The sequence below is a fragment of the Diabrotica virgifera genome, chromosome 9 (assembly GCF_917563875.1).
Source record: "Diabrotica virgifera virgifera chromosome 9, PGI_DIABVI_V3a".
NCBI lineage: Eukaryota > Metazoa > Arthropoda > Insecta > Coleoptera > Chrysomelidae > Diabrotica > Diabrotica virgifera.
The window spans coordinates 151,616,980-151,639,406 of record NC_065451.1 but is presented as its reverse complement, the minus strand read 5'-3'; the positions used below and the strand labels follow the sequence as shown (position 1 = coordinate 151,639,406).

The window sequence follows — 22,427 nt, the reverse complement described above, 5'->3', positions numbered from 1 at the left end:
AGATACTTTAATAATCCTAACAGGTAGATTCGAAGAATGTATCCGTCCAGGATTGAGTATTGCCGGAGAAAATCCCAATACTGTACCAAGGCTATCAGGTTGCTTAAACGAAATCCTATATTTGCTAAATATTTGACACTGCAACGTGTTGTGGTTAGGTTTTAGACTAAATATCGATTCTGGTTTAAGCTCATTGTCAGCACCCAGTTTCTTTTGTATGTATTCTTCAATATCGGCAATTTCATAACATCCATCAGGAAAAGCAAAGTTTTGCCATTTGTTTTTGTCATTGCAGTAATAAAACTTGTTATTTTCAATGTTTGGTATACTGTTGTAGGAATGGAAGGCACGAAGAGCTATTTCGTAATCTTTTTTCGGATCCAACACGATTGGTGTGGGTGGTTGAAATGAAAATGTATAAGTGGTACTAACTACTCTCAACAACTGCGACATGATGACTGATTCAAGTCGATAGATTAATAGATTTATATATATAGGTGAATAAACACCATTTTTTTTCACATATTTTTTATTTGTTCTAAAGCAAGTTTACATAAATGACAAGATGCTTGAGAATCGGGTGGTCCATCTCAGTGAGTCCTCCAATCTGGTCTGTTGTAATGTACGAAGCACGGAAGTAGTATCTGCAAGTTAAATTCTCCTCGATATTCCCCAGGCAATTTATGCCATACACTTAACAATTCTGAAGGTCTAACAGTCCGTATAATATACTCTAGCGGTATGTGTTTTAGTTCTTCTTCACTATATTCTGTAAAACATTTTTCGCGAAACATATGGGACATAAGCAATCTACTACTGTCCATTATATAAAAACTTTAAGCATAAATGCCCACAAACGATTTGATTGTAAGTTTGATACTGGTGATTATTGTAGAAAATTCTGGCACGTGCACCCAGATATTTCACAAGTTCTTTGGTCGGCTTCAAATTACCAAATGAATCGAAATATTCCACGTCGTTGTTTATCTTTCTATATGCTACCCAATGTGTTCCGTTATGCGCGGACACATCCAAGTTAACTATTGCACATTCTCGTTGTCGAGGACCGTCTCTAGGCAGAGCGTCATTCATGAAAACTCCTCGAAAATGTGGTATGTTAAGTATTTTCGCGTAATGTGCAATGTCCAAGTCATACAGCGGACGATTGGGCAGCTTTATTGTAAGTTTTTTTTCAAATACAAGCCGAATCCGCCTCTGGGTTTCTTACGTAGGTACAGGCCTGAACCGATATGTTCCATTGCCTTATTATGACGTATATCCTCTTCCAATTTCTTTTGGGCATTTTTTGCGTCGACCACAGTTTTTGCCACCCCCGCAGCACCACCCGCTAAAGCCCCCAATGCCGAAAGACCAGCAAAGAGAGGTATGAGTGGTAGGAAACCTCCAGATTTTAGTGGTAATACGCGAGGAACGTCAATTTCTTTTCGGCCGCCAAGTCTTTTGATTATGGATTTTGCAATTCGTACAGCAGTCAAAGCAGTATTGTGTAACGATGCTCCTCTCTTCATGGACTTTGCAATTTTTGAGACAACATCGCGATTGAAAGAGTAACGCCCCTTTCTTCCACGACGTAACTGACATCCCATTCCCAATTTTCTTTTCGTCTTCATTCCACCGGTTACAAGTAAGGCAGCAGTTTTTTCACCAAAGCTAGCGTCTTTCGACTTGAATCGCTCCCAGGCTCTATTTTCCAATTCCTTATCGGCCTTGTGACGTTCTTCGAGAGATGAATGTTGCGAGTAAGCGATATCGTGTTGTTTACAAGCTGCGTCTAATGGATTAATACCTGGATCTCCACGTGGAAGACGTTTTTGTAGTTTTGTTCCAGCTATAAAGAACGTATTTTTTTTTACTTATAAAACACAACAAAATTGTCGCAAAGTTACTTACGTCCACAGTACTGATAACCTCCAGGAATATGTAGCTCAAATGGCAGTTTATTAATTAAAGAGTTCACGAGACCTCCTCCTTCGACGACCAACATTGGACTGATGCCATGCAAGTGATGACATCTATAATATATTGCCGTACTTATGTACTACACTTGCCACACGATGAAGATCGTTCAACAAGAGCAGACGTTGCCAATTGATAATCTGGACATTGTCCAGAAAGTGACAGTCAGTAAACATGGTAAATTGCTACCAAACTCATTTAGAGCCATTATTTGCGGTCCAAGTGGGTGCGGAAAAATGAATGTCATGCTATCACTTTTATTTAATCCGAATGGCGCCAAATTCAAAAATGTCTATGTTTATTCGAAATCCCTCTTTCAACCGAAATACCAACTACTGCAAGATGTAATAGCCCAAGTCAAAGGTGTTGGGTACTTTCCATACAAAGACAATGAAGAAATTATCAGTCCAGATGAAGCACAACCAAACTCAATTTTTTTATTTGACGACGTTGCATGTGATGGCCAACAGAAGATTCGCGAGTATTATTCCATGTGCAGACATAAAGATATTGATGCCGCTTATTTATGTCAAACATATTCAAAAATACCGAAGCAGCTAATAAGAGACAATTGTAACATGATTGTATTATTCAAGCAGGACGAGATAAATTTGAAGCATATATTTGATGAACACGTATCGCCAGACATGTCGTTTGATGAATTTAAAAAACTCTATTCAGAATGTTGGACGACAGACCGCTATGGTACTTTGGTCATTATGAAAGATTTTCCCCTTAACAATGGCCGATACCGCAAAGGATTTGATAAATATATAAAATTGTAAGTTGATGTATTGTTTAGTCGTCAACAAGATGTCTTATGATGCGGTCGCCATTGCCATTCGCAAGAAGAAAATTGCCGAATTGGCTAGATCAATTCGCAAAAAATATTTGGCATTGAAATTAGGCAAGACAGAACAAGATGAGTCACTAAATAAACTTTTTAAACCAATCTCGAAACCTCTCAAGGATATTGCGCAATCATCAAAAACGTTGCATCATGCTATCGATAACAAGTTTAGACAAGTTAAAAAAGAAGAAGATGTGAAAAAGGAAGAAGTAGGACTAAAAAAAGAGCCGAATATAGCAGAAAATCGTACACCAACACCACCAGTATCATTTATTAGTGATGGAGATGTGTTTGAAAACAACGATGAAGAAGATGAAGAATATGAAGATAGCATAGAAACACACCAATCGCAAGATAACGAAACCGAACAAGTAATGTTTGATCCTTATAATATTTCTGAAGATGCTTTCAACGAATACATGGAGCAATATCCTCCGATGAGTCATTAGTATATAAAAGAATTTTGGATGAAGTCTGATAAAATCGATAAAAACTATGGACCTATTTACAATGATTTGTTGGGCTGGACGTGGGGTAAACGACGAATAAAGTTTAACAAAGACGGTGCCATAGAGGTTATGGATGACGCCAAAAATGGTCAAGGAGGATCGGTGCAGGAGACGCCTGGACTATAATATCACCTTATTTTCTATGATAATCCTGATCCTGAATACTACAATGAAGAAGATAAAAATTTATACAAAACGTTATTAGAGAAAACCGAAGTTCATCTGAATTCAATAGGCCGCCTTAAAGGTTCAAGTGGAGACAAATATCATTATATTATTAAGCCATTGTTTAGACCTGCATCTACATCAACGGTAGCAAAGAAACCGTCACAGTCTACATCAACGATAGTTCAGAATCTGTCACAGTCTACATTAACGGTATCACAGAATCCGTCACAGATAAATACTCGATCTACTACATCATCAGCACTAAAGCAACCACCACATAGTCGTTTACCAACTCGTTCAACATCATCTCAATCAGCGTCTCCAGAGCTACCTTCGCCAGCTGCATCCTCCAAAGGATCAGGGCTTATCGATGACTCTCGTTTGATTTACAGTGAAACACCTAGGGAATATATTTACTGGGACGACCCAAATGAATTGGTGGAGCGTCTTCAACTCTTGGTGGCTTCGAAAGACGCCGGCAACACATCTCTCGACAACGAAATTGTAGCCATCATCAATGAACTAAAAGAAGCTAATATAATAGAGTAACTGGGAATGACAATATCATTTCCACTATGAGTGTCGACAAATTCGGTCATCATTCTCGTGGTGGTGGTGGTAGCGCTCAAAAGGTGACGCGAGTTACATTTCCACATACTTCTGACGGAAATATTAATGCCGAAAATGTGAAAATTTGCAATGTCAAGGACCCATCAGAAAATGGTGATGCTGCAACGAAAAAATACGTCGATGCACAAATAAATGAGTTGCGTAACATACAGTCACCATTAATTCAAACACATGGTGAGTTGTTGATGAAAAAAACTGGGGAGATAGAAGGCTTAGCCATCGGACTAAATGAAGTAAGAGAAGAGCTCCATAAAACCACAGTTCCACTTCTCGAGCAAAAGTTGCAGAAAATAATGAAAAATGATTTGAATACACTAAAAAAGGATACGGAGAATAATGTAAATAAGTTGTTGCAGCAAAAAACTCGTGATATAAAGAATTTAACCATGGAACTAAACGAAGTAAGAAAAGAGCTTCATAAAACCACAGTTCCACTTCTCGAGCAAAAGTTGCAAAAAATATTCAAAGATGATTTGAATACACTAAAAAAGGATACGGATAAGAATATAAAATCGGCTGCAGAAACCATTGCACATCATGCGATATACGATATGAAGATGGAAAAGAAGATAAAAGAAATGAACGCGGCATTGCAGGATGTAGTAGACAACCTTCATTCGATGAATATAGATACCCGCCTAACAGCAATTGAAAGTCGTTTATAAAAATGTCTAAAGAAAAGGAACAGGTGGTGTATGAGTTGCATAAACCAGCACGAAAAAATTATCCTCGTCGACGAACAATAATCAAAGGAATCGATGACTTGTGGCAGATGGATTTGGCTGAAATGCGTCCTTATGCGCACCAAAATAAAAATTACAAACTAATACTAGTTGTAATTGATTGTTTTTCAAAATTTGTTTGGATACGCCCTCTAAAGAACAAAACAGGTGAGGAAATTACTCGGGCATTTTCGGATATTCTCGCCCATACTCAACGAGTTCCGAAAAACCTACAATCTGATCAGGGAACCGAATTTTACAACAGAAAATTTCAAAATTTAATGAAAAAACACGAAATTAATCATTAAAGCACCTACACGGTTAAGAAGGCTGCCATTTGTGAAAGAGTTATTAGAACGTTGAAAGCAAAGTTGTACAAGTATTTCAGTTTACATGGATTATACAAATGGCTAGATGCACTACCTACAGTCACTGAGGAATACAACAATACAAAGCACAGTAAAACAGGATACAAGCCATCTCATGTCAACAAATCCAACGAAAAAGCCATTTTAAACAAAAGTTATAGTCATTTAAAGATTGCTGGTCCACGAAGATTTAAAGTTGGCGACATTGTACGTATTTCAAAGGCAAAACATTTCTTTGAAAAGGCCTACACGCCCAATTGGACTACAGAATTATTTAGAATTGTACAAGTTAAGATAACGAATCCTATAACGTATTTGCTCGAAGACATGCAAGGTACACTGATTAGCGGCGGGTTTTACGAAGAAGAATTACAGAAAACAAAAAATCCCGACATTTACTTGGTTGAAAAAGTACTTAGACGAAAAGGCAATAAAATGTATGTTAAATGGTTAGGATTGGATAGCAAACACAACAGTTGGATTACTAGTTCAGATGTAGTTTAAGGATCTATATTTCGATACGCCGCGTAGACATACATTTTTTAGAAAATGCTGACAATTACACGCAAAGAGTGGGGGATTGAAAAAGTATAAATTCTCTCAGCAACCATCCCTCACATTCAGTTTGAGTTTCTCCAACCGACTTGTGTATTCAGTTGCAACAGCAGTACTATGGCTTCTCAAGATAGCGGATACGAAAGTGAAGAGACAATTATCTACGACGCTGAATTAGATCGAGTACTGGAAAAATATGAAGAAGCTGCCAAAGATGAACCATATTATTTATTGGAAACTACCTATCCAATAGGATGTTTTCACATAAAAATTGGCCTATCTCCAGCTCGACAGTTTTCTCCATCCATTATTCTGTACCAACATGGTAAATTTACAAGAATCAGTTTAAACACATTCGAGTGGACTACCCTAATTGAGATGTTTATACAAATTATGGAAGAATTTTTCATACCACCTTTGCCCACCTGTTCCGATGAGTACGATCCAATCGAATTTGAGTGTGGTGATTTCTGCAAACTAAGACAATTGGTAATGGAAAATGTAAAGTTCCTGACTATCGAGAAACATGGAATCGAATATTATTTATGTGAAGATGATGTAAGCCAGATCCTGAGAGCAAACATTGATTTAGTGTCTCAACGAGTGTCGTTATTGGATAATTTACAGTTTTTTTCGTATTATAGAAATGTTGTATACTTTATTCAGCAAAATTGTCATAAGAGTAACAGTTTATATAGTCGACTTCACGCTTTAACTGCGTTTTGTGGAATTTTTCCAGATACTTTGTTAAGTCAAGCTTTGAATGAATATGTATGGTATTATAGCAATAAAGTTGTAAATGATTTGGATAATTGTTAATAAATAATATTAATAAAATATGTTGTCTTTTATTTTTTGACTTTAGAGAGTGTAACAGAGGTTATCAGAGGTCAGCAGAGGGTAGCAGAGCGCAGCAGAGGGTAGCAGAGGGTCACAGAGGATAACAGAGGCTAGCAGAGGGTCACAGAGGATAACAGAGGCTAGCAGAGGGTACCAGAGACGTACAGACGTCATCAGAGACAAGCTAACAGAAGGCACAGACGATCACAGAGCGGTATAAGGGGTCAGCAGAGTGTAGCAGAGCGGAGCAGAAGGTAATAGAGATTAGCAGACGGTAGCAGAGCGCAGCAGAGGATAGCAAGTCGAATGTCACGTCATTCACGTTCAAATGTCACGTTCTGCTTCCAACTTAACGTCATTCACGTCACGTCATTTACGTCCTACGTCACATGTCACGTCATCACGTCACGTCATTCACGTTCTGCGTCGAATTTCACGTCCTACGTCGAATGTCACATATCTACGTCAAATGTCACGTTCTGCGTCGAATTTCACGTCATTCACGTCCTACGTCAAATGTCACGTTCTGCGTCAAATGTCGGACGGAAAACTGAACAATGTCATATAAATGTCACGTCATACGTCAAATGTCACGTTCTGTTAGGCACTATACGGAAAAGAAGAAGAATTGACAGTTAATATTGAACGTTGACAGAAGAAGAATTGACAGTTGGCTTCTGTGTCGTTACCGCTTTCATTTGACACCCCATACGTCAAAATCGGACCAATGACAACAAAGATGTCGAATGTCACATATCTACGTCAAATGTCACGTTCTGCGTCGAATGTCAGCGCTTTGCCACGTCACACATAAATGTCACGTCATACGTCAAATGTCACGTTCTGTTAGGCACTATACGGAAAAGAAGAATTGACAGTTAATATTGAACGTTGACAGAAGAAGAATTGACAGTTGGCTTCTGTGTCGCCGCCGCTTTCACAGAAGAAGAATTGACAGTTGGCTTCTGTGTCGTTACCGCTTTCATTTGACACCCCATACGTCAAAATCGGACCAATGACAACAAAGATGTCGAATGTCACGTTCTGTTAGGCACTATACGGAAAAGAAGAAGAATTGACAAACGAAAAGAAGAAGAAGAATTGACAGTTGGCTTCTGTGTCACCACCGCTTTTATTTGACACCCCATACGTCAAAATCGGACCAATAGCAACAAAGATATGCTGTAATGCCGTTTTGGCACTGCCGCCATCTTTGTTTTTTGTCTCAACTTATTCGTTACCCCCTCCCCGTTCCGACGAGCCCTCTTACGTCAAAATCGGACCAATAGAAAAGAAGATATGACGTAATGCCCTTTTGGCACTGGCGCCATCTTTTTTTTTTGTCTCAACTTATTCGTTACCCCCTCCCCGTTCCGACGAGCCCTCTTACGTCAAAATCGGACCAATAGAAACGAAGATATGACGTAATGCCCTTTTGGCATATTCCGATGCGCACGCCACATACTGCGTTCAACCCCCTTTTTCATCCCCTTTCCAACGATACGTCACACGTCATCCTACGTTAAGCCGTTTGGCATTTATTAATATTTAAGGGTTGCGATTTAGGGGATGTGCCGGAACATACATAGGTTATCTACTTCTAACTTACAGAGTATTGTTGCTAAAGACTAAACGAAGATTTCTAAAAAAATTAAAATTTTCTACAACCAACTGAAACCGATTTAATTGTTTTTTTTTTCTTAAATCATAGTGCCTTTATTTATAACAATTAAGAAATTATTTTACAGTCATTGAACTTATATTATCTAAAAAAAAAGTTATTATAAAATATAATTACATTTAATTATTAAAAATTATTTTTTAAATCGGTGCTTTTGCAAGCGGCCGAATTTTGCAAATCGCCCGGCTCGCTTCAAATCCGCGCGCTCGGACAATTTTTACTTAACTTGTATTAAATTTTGACAGAAAACAATTTAATAATATTACCATTATAATATACAGTCTATTTACCACTGTATTTGTTTTTCTTGATAAACTTTTATATGTGAAATCCAAAAAGAATAGTCACTACAAGAAGAAAAAGTTTTATATTGTATATTATAGTAAGAAGTAACATTATTATTATTGAATTTATATAACAATGAAAAAATTAAAAATATAGTTATATATTTCATATAAATGTATCATTTTTATAATATTATTTCTTCAGAAATGAAATTTCACATATAAAAGTTTATCAAGAAAAACAAATACAGTGGTAAATAGACTGTACATTATAATGGTAATATTATTAAATTGTTTTCTGTCAAAATTTAATACAAGTTACGTAAAAATTTTCCGACCGCGCGGATTTGAAGCGAGCCGGGTGATTTGCAAAATTCGGCCGCTCGCAAAAGCACCGATTTTAAAAATAATTTTTTATAATTAAATGTAATTATATTTTATAATAATTTTTATTTTAAGATAATATAAGTCTTTCTTTAGTCAATGACTGTAAAATAATTTCTTAATTGTTATGAATAAAGGCACTACGACTTAAAAAAAAAACAATTATCTCGGCTTCAGTTGGTCGTAGAAATTTTTTATTTTTTATAAATCTTTGTTTCATCTTTAGCAACAATAATCTGTAAGTTAAAAACTCATAGGATGTACAGGGCCGCTTCAGCTCTAAATGTTTATAACGAAATTTGCCCCCTTATTTTCAAACCCAAAAATTAGAGGTTTAAAAATGTTTTACGCGTTTATTTACATCAGAATATGAAAATACAACTCTTTAGAAGGAGATTAGATGTTTCACCAACTCTCTACGATTTTTTTTTCAAAAAGTTATAGCCTTCGACATTTGACCTCTTGGGATAAACAATTTATAATATCTAAGCAACAAATTCGTTAATCTGGCTTTACAATTTTTTTTATGTTTGGAATTGAAAGATTTCATTTTAAAGCTTTAAAAAATAAAAAAAATTATTTGTACAATAAACAATGTGATTGTAAAAAACGGCCATTTTGGACCTTTCGCAGGCTATTTTGCAATAACCAATTAACCAAATTAAACTTACCGTACCTCAAATTGTAGGTTTTTTAATTTACCACAACTTTCTATTAAAACGTTTTTCTCTAAAATCAATATCCTAAGCTGCAAAATTAAAAGTCAATAAAAATTGCAAATTTAACAAATGAAAATCGCAATTAAAACAAAAGCGCACAATATTTTTGGTTACATTTTAGTAGAAGTTATTCCTGGCATCGTCCTTTACAACACCTGATAGGTATCAAAAATTCCTGAATTATATCCTGAAATCGACCTATTTTTTACCCACAGCCTGGGGTATTTAGCCTTTTCGATATTACAACATCATAATGTAGATTGAATTATAATTACAACCATTGTTTGGTTCTGGGGCTATTTAGCAAGTAATTGAATTCACTGATGATGGACTGACAGGTCCGAAAACGTTCTGAATGGACATTTTATTCAATCCATTGGGATTTTTTAAGATTTTATTAAATATACCTATTACATAGAAGTGGTTTTACTTCATGGTAGTTTGTTTAAACATTTAGTTCTAAGGCGGTACGAAGTTTGCCGGGACAGCTAGAATATTTATATTATTGTTGGTTTTTTATTTTAGGATATCTGCAAGATGGAAACAAAGTGCCAGTTATGGAGAAACTCATCGAAGATTCATCTTACAAAGGAAATGATACGAGTCGACAGACTGAATCAAAAACATTAAGAAAAAATATGAAAGCTACGACGGGAAAAAGACCTTACAAGTGTGAAATTTGTTTCAAAAAGTTTATTGTTAAAAGTCATTTAAAAAGACATTTGAGAACGCACACTGGAGAAAAACCTTACAAGTGTGAAATTTGTTTCAAGCAGTTTATTGCTAAAGGTCATTTGAAAAAACATTTGAGAACGCACACTGGGGAAAAACCTTACAAGTGTGAAATTTGTTTCAAGCAGTGTTCTGACGCAAGTAATTTGAAAGTACATTTGAGAGTGCACACCGGAGAAAAACCTTACAAGTGTGAAATTTGTTTCAAGCAGTATTCTAATGCAAGTAATTTAAAAAAACATATGAAATCTCACACTGAAGAAAAACCTTACAAGTGTAAAATCTGTTTTAAACAATTTAATGCAGAAGAAAAGTTGAAAAATCATTTGAGAATACACACTGGAGAAAAACCTTACAAGTGTGAAATTTGTTTCAAGCAGTGTTCTAACGCAAGTAATTTGAAAGTACATTTGAGAGTGCACACCGGGGAAAAACCTTACAAGTGTGAAATTTGTTTCAAGCAGTTTATTGTTAAATGTCATTTGAAAAGCCATTTGAGAACGCACACTGGAGAAAAACCTTACAAGTGTGAAATTTGTTTCAAGCAGTGTTCTGACGCAAGTAATTTGAAAGTACATTTGAGAGTGCACACCGGGGAAAAACCTTACAAGTGTGAAATTTGTTTCAAGCAGTTTATTACTAAAGGTCATTTGAAAAAACATTTGAGAACGCACACTGGGGAAAACCTTACAAGTGTGAAATCTGTTTTAAGCAATTTAGTGTAGAAGAAAAGTTGAAAAATCATTTGAGAATACACACTGGAGAAAAACCTTACAAGTGTGAAATTTGTTTCAAGCAGTGTTCTGACGTAAGTAATTTAAAAGTACATTTGAGAGTGTACACCGGGAAAAAACCTTACAAGTGTGAAATTTGTTTCAAGCAGTTTATTACTAAAGGTCATTTAAAAAAACATTGGGGAAAAACCTTACAAGTGTCAAATTTTTTCAAGCAGTGTTCTGACGTAAGTAATTTGAAAGTACATTTGAGATTGTACACCGGGGGAAAACCTTACAAATGTGAAATTTGTTTTAAACAATTTAGTGTAGATGGAACTTTGAAAAAGCATCTAAGAATACACACTGGAGAAAAACTTTCATTGTCATAAGTATCTCGACAATCCGTTGTGGATCTTGGCCTGCTCGCAAAGAAGTCAACACTCCTGTCGATTCCTGACAACTTACCTCCATCTTCTGACCCTTAAGCCGGACTCAAACGACTCGTGTACTTCGCAAGTACAGAATTATTCGCATACTTGGAAAGTATACGAGTGTGCGATTGCAATGACAAACAGGGCACTCACACGACGTGTACAATGTACAAGTACGCGAGCGTAAACATTTATCTTAACGACCTTGACAAATGAATCAGTGGTATTGATTACTAATAAATAGACCAGGACATTTATGAAACAATAAGGGCCGGTTGTTCGAACGCTAATCAACAATGATCATTATCAAATATTTAATTACTGTAACGAACTGTCAATGTCAACTTTGTTTGGGTTGCTGAAAACATAATTGATTACAATTATGAAATTACTTAATCAATTATGTTAATAATTGTTATGTTAATTGATCAACTAATCTCATAATTATAATAAATTATGTTTTCAGCAACCCAATAAAAGTTGGCATTGACAGTTTTGGTGACAGTAATTCAATATTTGATAGGGATCATTGTTGATTAGCGTTCGAACAACCGGCCCTAAATCGATATTTAAATACAGCACGTAGAAAGTTACAACTTTCTTCATTGTGTTCAGGATGACACCAGTAAAAAGTCAACAATAGAAACATGGCTCGAAATGCATAGTTGCATTTTAAAGTGCATGATCCCAGGCAACCAAACGACGTTTTTATAACGTAGATAACACGTCATAAAAATGACCAATTGACGTGTTTCTATGACGTAGTATCGACGTTGAAAATCACGTGTATTTGTCTCATCGATTTGACGTCATAATTGTGACGATTTTAAAACGTCTAAAAGGTGACGTCTTTTATACGTCGGTAATATTCACGTCTTTAATACTTTCAAAAAGTGACCTCTTTCAGATGTTTCAAAATAGGTAGTATAAAAAATAGGTAACATGAAACCTATAGGTCTACGTCTCATGTGTCGATGAAGATATACTACTATTTGTTTAAGATCGCTTGTGCATTAGAAGTAATCTAACATTGATTCTGCATGATTGTACCAGCCCTCGCATTATAGAATTTTCACTATTTATATAAGTATACCTACTTACTGTGTCAAAACTGAAAAAACATACAAACTAATAAATAATTTATTAACAAATTACTCGATAAAAGTCGATAACACATAATTAGTTCATTAACAGAAAATAAACATAACCTCAAACAGTTGTCAAGAAGAATACTGCATTAAACTAACTCACTGAGCAAAAACGAATACAAATCTCTTAATTAACACGTTTCTTCAACTAAATATCTAAACGAAAAGTCTTATTTTATCACACAAGACACAAACCACGTAAACAATAAATGAGAAATTTATTATGAAAATTATTTAACGAAATTGTTTGGAGTAATACAAACAAGCTCCTCCCAATTTTGTGACGTCAGACTTAAACTGTCTGAAAAGAAAACGTTTTTTAAACGTTACTTTAACGTCATTAATCTTACGTATTTAAAGTCACCTACAAAAGACGTCTATATGACGTAATTTTCAAATACGTGTATATATTCAACCAAAACTGACGTTTCCTCGACGTTACATGACGTCAGTTGGTTGCCTGGGATATGCATCCAAAGTGCACAAACATGTCAAAATAAGTGTACTTGAGGACGAATACGCCATCAGAACTGACCATCGGGGCACCTGGTGTCCAGGTTCACTGCTAAGGCACGTCATCTAAAGTTTAGAGGGTTTTCGTCACTAAATTTATGCAAACATATTACTCGGGAGTTTTTGGGGTAGCTGAGCAAAAATACGCCATCAAAACCGACCCCCGTTGCACCTGATGCCCAAAAACCCTCCAAACTCCTGAAAATAACATGCCTTAGCATTGTGTACCAGGTGGTCGGTTCTGATGGCGTATTCGTATTCAGCGACCCCAAAAACCGCAAGAAAATGTTATAAAAGATAGAAAGTTATAGAAATATAGTAAATAAATGTAAATGTGAAGAATAAAGGAAAGGTCGGTACAATATTTTATTTGTTAAAGATCATTTAAATTATTTAAATAATTGAGTATCATGTATGTACAGGCAAGCTAATGTTCATTTGCATTGCATATTTACAGAACAGAAGGAAAAAAAGGATAAAAAGAGAAAAAGCAGAATATAAAAAAATAAAATTATTGGCTTTAAAAATAAAACTAATAGGCCTGGATACCGCGCACCAAAAAAAATTTATTAATAGCAAGCTGAAAATTTGGTAATAGCTTAATGGTGTCTAGTCGGACAAACTTTGATGTACGGGAACACTGGAACAGGGGAACTTTTAATTATTGTGGAACAGTTTAAAAATTTGGAAAGTCAGATTACGAAAACATCCATGTATTTTGTCAGACAGAACATCCAATTGATTTGTTACCCTTTCATTAAACTCTCATGTAAAATCAGACTGCTATTACTAACCAACATGATTCCTGTCATTTAACATGTTCTTCGTGTTCCACTCATTAAAATGCCCAGTTGGTGATAAACACCAACACCAGTCTGATATTTGCATGAAATGGTAACAAATCAATTGAAAGTTCTGTCTGACAAAATATGTGGAACATTTTCATAGTCTCGACGCTCCAAATTTTTAACCTGTTCCACAATTAGAACTTCCAGTGTTCCCATACATCAAAGTTTGTCCAACTAGACACCGTTAAGCTATTAACAAATTTTCAGCTTGCTATTAATCAACTTTTTTTGGTACGTGGGATCCAGGTATATAAAAAAATGGGATAAACTACAATAAATAAAAAGTTTAACACATTCATTTTGCTTTTATTAATAAATATATTTACAATCTACCAGTGTTCATTTATTAATACTTATTATTTAGTGTTATATTGTTTTCTGAAATATTTTTATTATTTTTTATCGGTTGTAATTATTCATCGTTTACTTCATCTTCAGTTTTATTCACAGGAAAATTGTCATCCATATCAATGTCAGTATTATGAAGCACTCTAGTTGCAACAATCACAGTCATGTTGTCTAATTGTAGTCTCATTTCTAAGCCGAGTATAGGAAATCTTCATTTCCACAATCCATATTGCTGTTCTACTACATTCCTTGTTCGTCATTGTCACCAACCAATATGTAATGGCCAAAGATACCACTTTCAAAATTCAGGGGCTAGGGTCACACAAACATAACTACATTAAACTTCTTATTTAAGATTCACACGAACGTATGTCCACCTGCTTTAGTTCTGATTTGCACATGCATACTTAGGTACATATAACGTTCAGTTACCGTAACCCTAATATTTCTGTAGACGAAAATAAAACAAAATGTAGCTATGTTTGTGTGATTTTAAGCTCCTGAATTATGCTTCAGCCTACTATTATTAAAATTGTCTTATTTGATGGCCACAGTACAACAATATCTCTAATTTTAAATTTTGCATCACTGGACATTCAATGCAAAAAATGATTTTCTGGACCTGAAAATTTCTGCATCCTGAACACCTGCAGAATCTATTTTAATTAAAGTATAACCCATTGCACTCATTATTCTAGGGAATACAGCAATCTTGTAAGAATCTTCAACAGCTTTCCAGCTCTTGATGATTCTTGCAATTGTAAAGGATACTATTTTTATAATTCTACTTGCTGAATCTCTGGACACTGCCTTAAAATCAGCTACATTTAATTGCATACTTCCTGATGCATAAAATCCAACAGAATTTGTTGCATGGGAGTAATGTATCCACCTCTAAAATAAATAAACAGCATTGTTTTTACTTAATATCAACAAATTTTTAGTCACTTACCTAATAGTGAAAGTTATTTGATTTCCTATTTAAGAAGGCACAAAACTGTTTGTTTTCAACCTAAATCTTTGATAAAAATCCAGATCATCATAATAATATTATTATTGTTCAAAACAGTTTGTTCTTAATCTGTTCTGGTTCATTTTTGGTCTTCTGAATACAATAAATTTCTTGAACTAGACGTTTAAAGATTATACATAATTGTGCTTTTAAAGTACAATTAATTAATCCTAGTAATAATATAATATGTTATTATTGACTGTAAAGTTAACCTTAAAAGTTAAATACAAAAACAACAAAACATGAAAACAAATACATACTATGAAAACAACTGTTTTCTTTTCAACTCAACAAAATAGGTTTAAAGGAGAGCAAGTCTCTAGGTGGTGTATTTAAAAATCGATTTATTCCGGTGTTTTTAGTGCTAAATGCACTGGTCTAATGAATAGTCGCAGTAAATGCCAATTATTTATACATTTCGTTTGACCGCCTCTGCAAGTATAGACAAGTATGTACTTCGCAAGTGTGCGAATAATCGTGATCCCTTTGACTCGGGTCTTTTTTACCGACAACAGTTGGAAGACGAACGAGTGGCAACGAGTGACAAATAATTGTACGAGTAACTCACTCAGACGACATGGCAAGTATACGCAAGTGACGATTATTCATGTTGTCGTATGAGTCCGGCTTTAGAATTTTTAGATCTTCTCATCTTTAGGTCTACATAATCAATCCATCTTCTTCATGGCCGTCCTCTACTTCTAGTCTGGAAAGCCAAGACCGATAAAATACATTCAGAATGTTTACTCCATTGTGGCAAATATGCTAGGAAATAGCTGGATGATTTCTACACAGATATGTTAAAATCAGGAGAAATCCCCCATTCACTAAAAAAGACATCCATTATAGCCATATTAAAACCATGAAAAGCAAATGATCAACCCAAAAACTACCGACCGATTGCACTGCTGAGCTGTGTCTATAAACTATTGGAACACTTAATCTACAAAAGAATTAGTAAAAACATATTTAGGTTAATACCAATTGAGCAAGCAGGGTTCAGACCTAACCGCAGCTGTACAGATTAGATTCTATCCCTAACAACACATATTGAAGCAGGTTTTGAAAGAAAGCAAAAAACATCCGTTGCTTTCATTGACCTATCAGCTGCATACGACACATAGACAATGAGAATGATCTCAGGTACAATTCGACCAACACCGAACTATTAGCTTCCCATTCTGAGTCACATTCCACCACCGAAACTAAGAAGTCATTCTCTTCTCAGAGAATATCTAAAAATTGAGGCTAACTATCAACTACTTATATATTCTACCATGATAAGCTTGATATCGAAATGAACAGACTACGCTCCATATAGCCTCCATTGTTAAGGGCCACCTCCTTACATCAGGAACATTTCAACCTCACCAACGCTTGGAGAAGACAATGGGAGAGCGACTCACCACAGGAAGCACACCAAATGGCCTGTATAGATCAGAAACCGCCAGGCTTTGAACTGCCCCGCAACTTATGGACAACGCTAAACAGAATAAGAACAGGTAGCGGTAGATGTGCTGACAGCTTGCATAGATGGGGAAAAGCCCTTACTCCTGAGTGTGACTGGTGCGCAACGACAGACCGTCCGTCACATTGTTGAAGAATGCCCCCGAAGGCGATTCCCTGGAGTTTTCGATGAGTTCCTGAATACGACCGAAAATGTTTTACATTATATTAATACATCAGTTGTTCGTTTGTGATACTTCATGTAACTTTTTATTTTATTTTTTTTACAATAAATTTGAGCAGGGGTCGTAAAACCCATATGCCCATTTGACTACAATGTTATATACCTACTGTGCAATTAAATGGTTACATTACAATAGTTACATATTAAGCAAACTAACTAACTAAATAAATATACAAAAACATAGGTAATAGCAAGTGTTTAGTACAAATTAAATGTTCAGCTATGGAGAAAATGGTCATCCAGTAAATTTTTGAAAATATTGACAGATGGAGCATGTATGATCTCAGCCGGAAGGCTATTCCATATCGAGAACACTCGATTGCAGAGAAAAAATTGTCTAGTTGTTGTTAAAAAAAGTTTCCTTTTTAAACTTGAGTTTGTGGCCACGAAGACGATTGTCATTGTCTAGTCTAAACATACCTCTCATATTTCCAAAGTTGTATTTTACTATTCGAAACGTAATAATTAAATCGCCCCGGACGTAGTTCAAATGTGATGAGATTGGCCATATTTAGTCTTTCTGTATACGTAGGTCTTGAGTGACCAAAAGACATCCTAGCTCTTAATAATGCTCTTGAAAATTCATTGACACACCAGAGAAGATTTGTCATTGTAGAACCTCCTTTGACAAAACCATGCTGCTGTTCTGGTATAACCAGTTCATTTTGTAGAATATCAGAAATTGTCTCGGCAATAATAGATTCCATTATCTTACATATTATAGGTGTTAAGCTGATAGGACGGTAGTTATTAGGATCCAATTTTAGTACATTCTTTCACGGTTTTTACTGTAAATTTTAAAGAACCGCTTGGATTAACATGAAATTTGGCATACGCATAGCTAATATGTCAAAGAAAAATAGTGATATGGTGCCGATGTATGCTTTTGCCCTGGGGGTGAGTTTCACCCCATCTCGGGGGTGAAAAAATAGATGTCCAAGATAAGTCACGAAATGGATAAACTGACTAATTTTAAGCAACTTTTGTTCTATGGAGTTTTTTCACCAAATCAATAATTTTCGAGTTATTTGCAAGTGAATATGTTCATTTTTCAACAAAATAACCACGTTTTTAGACGGTTTTTCGCAAATAACTCAAAACGTAAGCATTTTGTCGAAAAAATATTCTTAGCAAAACTATAGCCCATAAAGTGTTTAAAAAAAGCTTTATTTCTGTTTTTATAAAAAAAAAATTTCTAGCATCAAATGTAACCAAGTTACGCTTAAAATAAAGTTGGCCCCTTTTGTTTTGGCAAAAAAAATCAGGAAGATCGCCCCCCAATTAGCAACTTAAATGAAATTAATCGTTACCGCTTCACAAGTTACTTTACTTATGTTGTGTTTATATGATCTGTAAGTTACATCGATTCAAATTGCTTATTTTTGAAAAAAATTGGTTTTAAAGTAAAATTTTTAAAAATTTTAATTTTGAAAAAAAATATTTTTTCAAAATAACTTAAAAATTGTTAGAGAAACCAAAAATCTTAAACATTAAAAAAGTCGGCTTTACTTTTCTGAATATTTCGTATTTTTTTTCTGTAAGACAAAAATTGGTTAAGATTCGGTGTTTCTAAATTTGCATACACTCGTGATAAGTGACTCGTTCAAGCCCTTTTAACTACAGCTCTTTGAAAAATAAGAACTTTAAACCGATGAAGCTTACAGATCATATGACCAATACATACGCGAGTAAAAAACTTGTAAAGTGGTAACAATTCATTTGAAATGCTAATTAGGGGGTGATTTTCCCGATTTCTTACCAAAAAAAGGGACCAACTTTATTTTGAGCGTAATTTGTTTACTTTTGATGCTAAAAATTTTTTTTAAAAAACAAAAATAAGCATTTTTTAAACACTTTAAAAAAGTTAAAATGAGTTTTCCCCAAAAAAGTGCTTCGTTTTTTGGTTATGTCACGTTAAAATATTCGATTTGGAATTTGACGAATATGAACCTATTTTTCATTAGCTATAACTCTGCTTCTACTAGGTAGGGCAAAAGCACGAATCGGCACAATATCACTTTTTGTCTTTGACTTGTTATCTATGTGTATGCCAAATTTCGCAATATTTTACCGTTAAAGAACGTCCTATTTGTTTCTTTTTTTAAAAATTGGTGTTACAGATGCGGTTTTCCATATGGGAGGCAAAATATGCGTATTGAATGACCAGGCAAATTTCAAATTTATTCAAAAATATGTGTGTACATTTTACATTTAGATCCTATATTATTAGTGTCGACTGACTCAGCACCATGTCTAGGCAAGAGTTGCCTGTTTTGCACTGTACTATGCCAATCGAAACTGTATCAATTGTACATAAAAGTAGTATTAAGGTTGGAACTAAGAAGTAACATACCTAACTATCGAAGAGAGATAATGCAACAGGACAAGACGGACGGTAAACCTCTTTAGCTGCTGAATACTTTGTTAATAATTATAATACCAATATACACCCAAATTTTACTCTGATTATGCTGTCGTTCATACATTAAGACATTGCGTCCAAAAATAATTGTAAGTGGGTTTTTAGATAGGTTTTTATGTATTTTTTAAATTTAAATAATTTAGGTTCTTGTTTGATATGTATAGGAATTATGTTATAAAATTTAGGTCCAAAGAACATTAGGGATCTTTGTGTTACTGATTTTTTGAACTGCTGAATACTAATATCCATATTTGTTACTGATCGAGTTAATCGGTTGTTTTGAAATTTAAATTTGTTTGAGTTTAGACTGATTCTGCAAGCGAGTTATAAACCATGATTAATTTTTTCCTGGGTAGAATATCTCTCAAGATATAAAATGTATGCATTAGAGCCCTTATTCGTTTACTGACATGAGTGATATGGTCGGACTCTTGTATGGCAAGCTCAGGATTCTGCTCATGAACTTCAACATGGACTTGATCTTCAATTACTACATTGTTATGACTCTCCCGGTCGACTTTACTTCTGATGGTATTGCGTCTAGTCTCTGGGATAAGGTTGTTTCTTATAATTACCCGGTATTGGTCTGATACTCGTTGCTCCGATACTTGAATAGCTGGGTACGTCCTGCAAAATTCGGCATACAGTTGTTGTCGGTAGCCGATTGTTTCTTGACCGAGGTTTGTCATCTTGTAGTAGAAGCGCAAAATGTTTTCATTAATGGACACAGTCCATTTTATGCGCTGCCTCGGTCGTCCTGCTTGAGTGAGCGCCGGCTGATGTTCCAGCGCAGCACCTTCGGCGGGTGCAACTCTTGTTGTTGTTTGGCTCGCTTGTGGTTGTGGTTGGGCTGTAGCTGATTGTATGAGAGGGGCCCGCCTCCTCAACAACCTGCCACCGACATCCCGCATGCTGTCACGTCCAGCGCCGGCTCCAGACGTGCTTTGGCGATCCCCAGGCAGCGATCCTAAACATAAATTATTAATCTCCATTCTCATGGGTGTGCATTTTATACCTACTGCCAGGTGTCAGTTTTTGTTCCACGGCAAGTATCCCTGGTACTCTCTGGGTATTGGCGCTACGAATACCCAGAAAGCATCCCCCATTCGCAGGGGGCCGCGTCTGATAGAAGAACTGACAAAAAACTCCCACAGGTTATCCCGTGGGAGTTTTTACTCCCACAGTTGAGTCCACGACTCATCGTTACCCGTGCGTCAAACCTGGCGAGATAAAACACATACTTTTTATCTAGCATCATTCTCTTCCACGCATGAAACTAATGACAAACCAGCTACCTAATTTAGCCAATCGGCCCTCCCTCTAAACGATGCTGGATCCGCCACTCAGAAATACGAATGGAGAACTCGGTCCAAACTTGAGATCGATTCCTTAGTTCTTATTCGAGATGACAATGGTCGCATTCAGGAGACGAAAAACTGAGGGAGCAGTTACCGATGGAACAGAAACAGTTGTATATACAAAGAGATCATTTTCGTCCTGTGAACGCTCCGTTCTTTAAATTCGTGACAGCGCTATCTATATTTATTAAGCGCAACAGGCCTTGTAGGCCTAGGGCTAAAATGTTTACATTTCTGATTACATAAATAATATAGTAAATAACTTAATATAACTTACATAACTTATAAATTTTATTTAAATACACTTCAGTCTTTTTATACACTCCTTCACAACCTCTCTCCATCTCCTTCTGTCCAATGCTAGTTCTTTCCATCTCTCAATGTTACTTTTCTTCAAGTCTTCATATACACTGTCCTTCCATCTTTTCCTTGGCCTGCCTTTCCTCCTCTTTTGTATTGGTCTTCGTGAAAGTACCATTTTTGGCATTCGTTTACTTCCCATTCTCTCTATGTGCCCCAAGTATCGTATTCTCTGTGCTTTGATCGTCGTCGTAATCGTTGGCTCTTGATATAGTTCTTCCAATTCTTTATTGGTTCTTCTTCTCCACTGACCTTCTATTTTCACACCTCCATATATTGCTCTTTGCATTTTTCTCTCCCATCTTTCTAACAGGTCTGTTTCTGACTTTTTGAGCACCCATGTTTCGCTTGCGTATGTTACTGTAGGTCTGATAACAGTCTTATAAATTCTTATTTTTGTTTTTCTTGATACGTTTTTGGATTTCAATAATGTGCGTAATGCTCCATATTTTTTATTTCCTTTAGCTATTCTTGCCTTTATCTCCCCTTCTTCATGACCATTTTCATCGATTTTGGCTCCCAGGTAAATAATTTCTTTGGCTCTTTTAAACGAGTATGTTTTTTCTCCATCTATTTGTACTATGATGTTATTCGCTTTTTCTTTTTGGATCTCTCCCATTATCATATATTTTGTCTTTTCTTCATTTATTTTAAGTCCGAATTTTTTGGCTTCTGTTATTATGTTTTTCATTAACTTTTGTAGTTCTTTTTTGCTTGTTGCTAATAGCGTCAGATCATCTGCAAATGCTATACATTGGTGGCCGTTTTTAAATATCGTTTCTTGCATGTTTATTCTGCTTTTCCTGATTATTCCTTCCAATGTTAGATTGAATGCCATTGTTGATAGTGGGTCTCCTTGTCGTAATCCTTCCTTGGTTTCAAACTTTTTGGATGTATACCCTTTCCAAGCTATTTCGTTTGTTGTGTTTTCCATCGTCATCTTTATCATCCTGACAATTTTACTTGGTATCCCCAATTCTTTCATCAGTTCGTACATCTGCTGTCTATTTACTGTGTCGTAAGCTTGCTTAAAGTCTATGAACAAAGCATATAGTACTGTTTTATGTTCGTAACAGGTAGTCTGTATTTCTTTTAAGGCAAATATTTGGTCAGTCGTTGAACTGTTGTTTCTAAAACCTGCCTGGTATTCCCCCAGTATTTT

General features: G+C 35.5%; 1 protein-coding gene across 1 annotated transcript in view; it reads left to right on the top strand.

Annotated features, from left to right (window-relative positions):
* Window positions 1–17,218, top strand: part of LOC126892339 (zinc finger protein 239-like) — an 88,686-nt gene extending 71,468 nt beyond the window's left edge. Inside the window, exon 2 of the mRNA XM_050661852.1 lies at window positions 10,213–17,218. Within this exon, the coding sequence (XP_050517809.1) occupies window positions 10,213–11,144 (932 nt within the window). The 3' untranslated portion in view covers window positions 11,145–17,218. The remainder of the gene's footprint in view (window positions 1–10,212) is intronic.
* The last annotated feature ends 5,209 nt before the right edge of the window (window positions 17,219–22,427 follow it).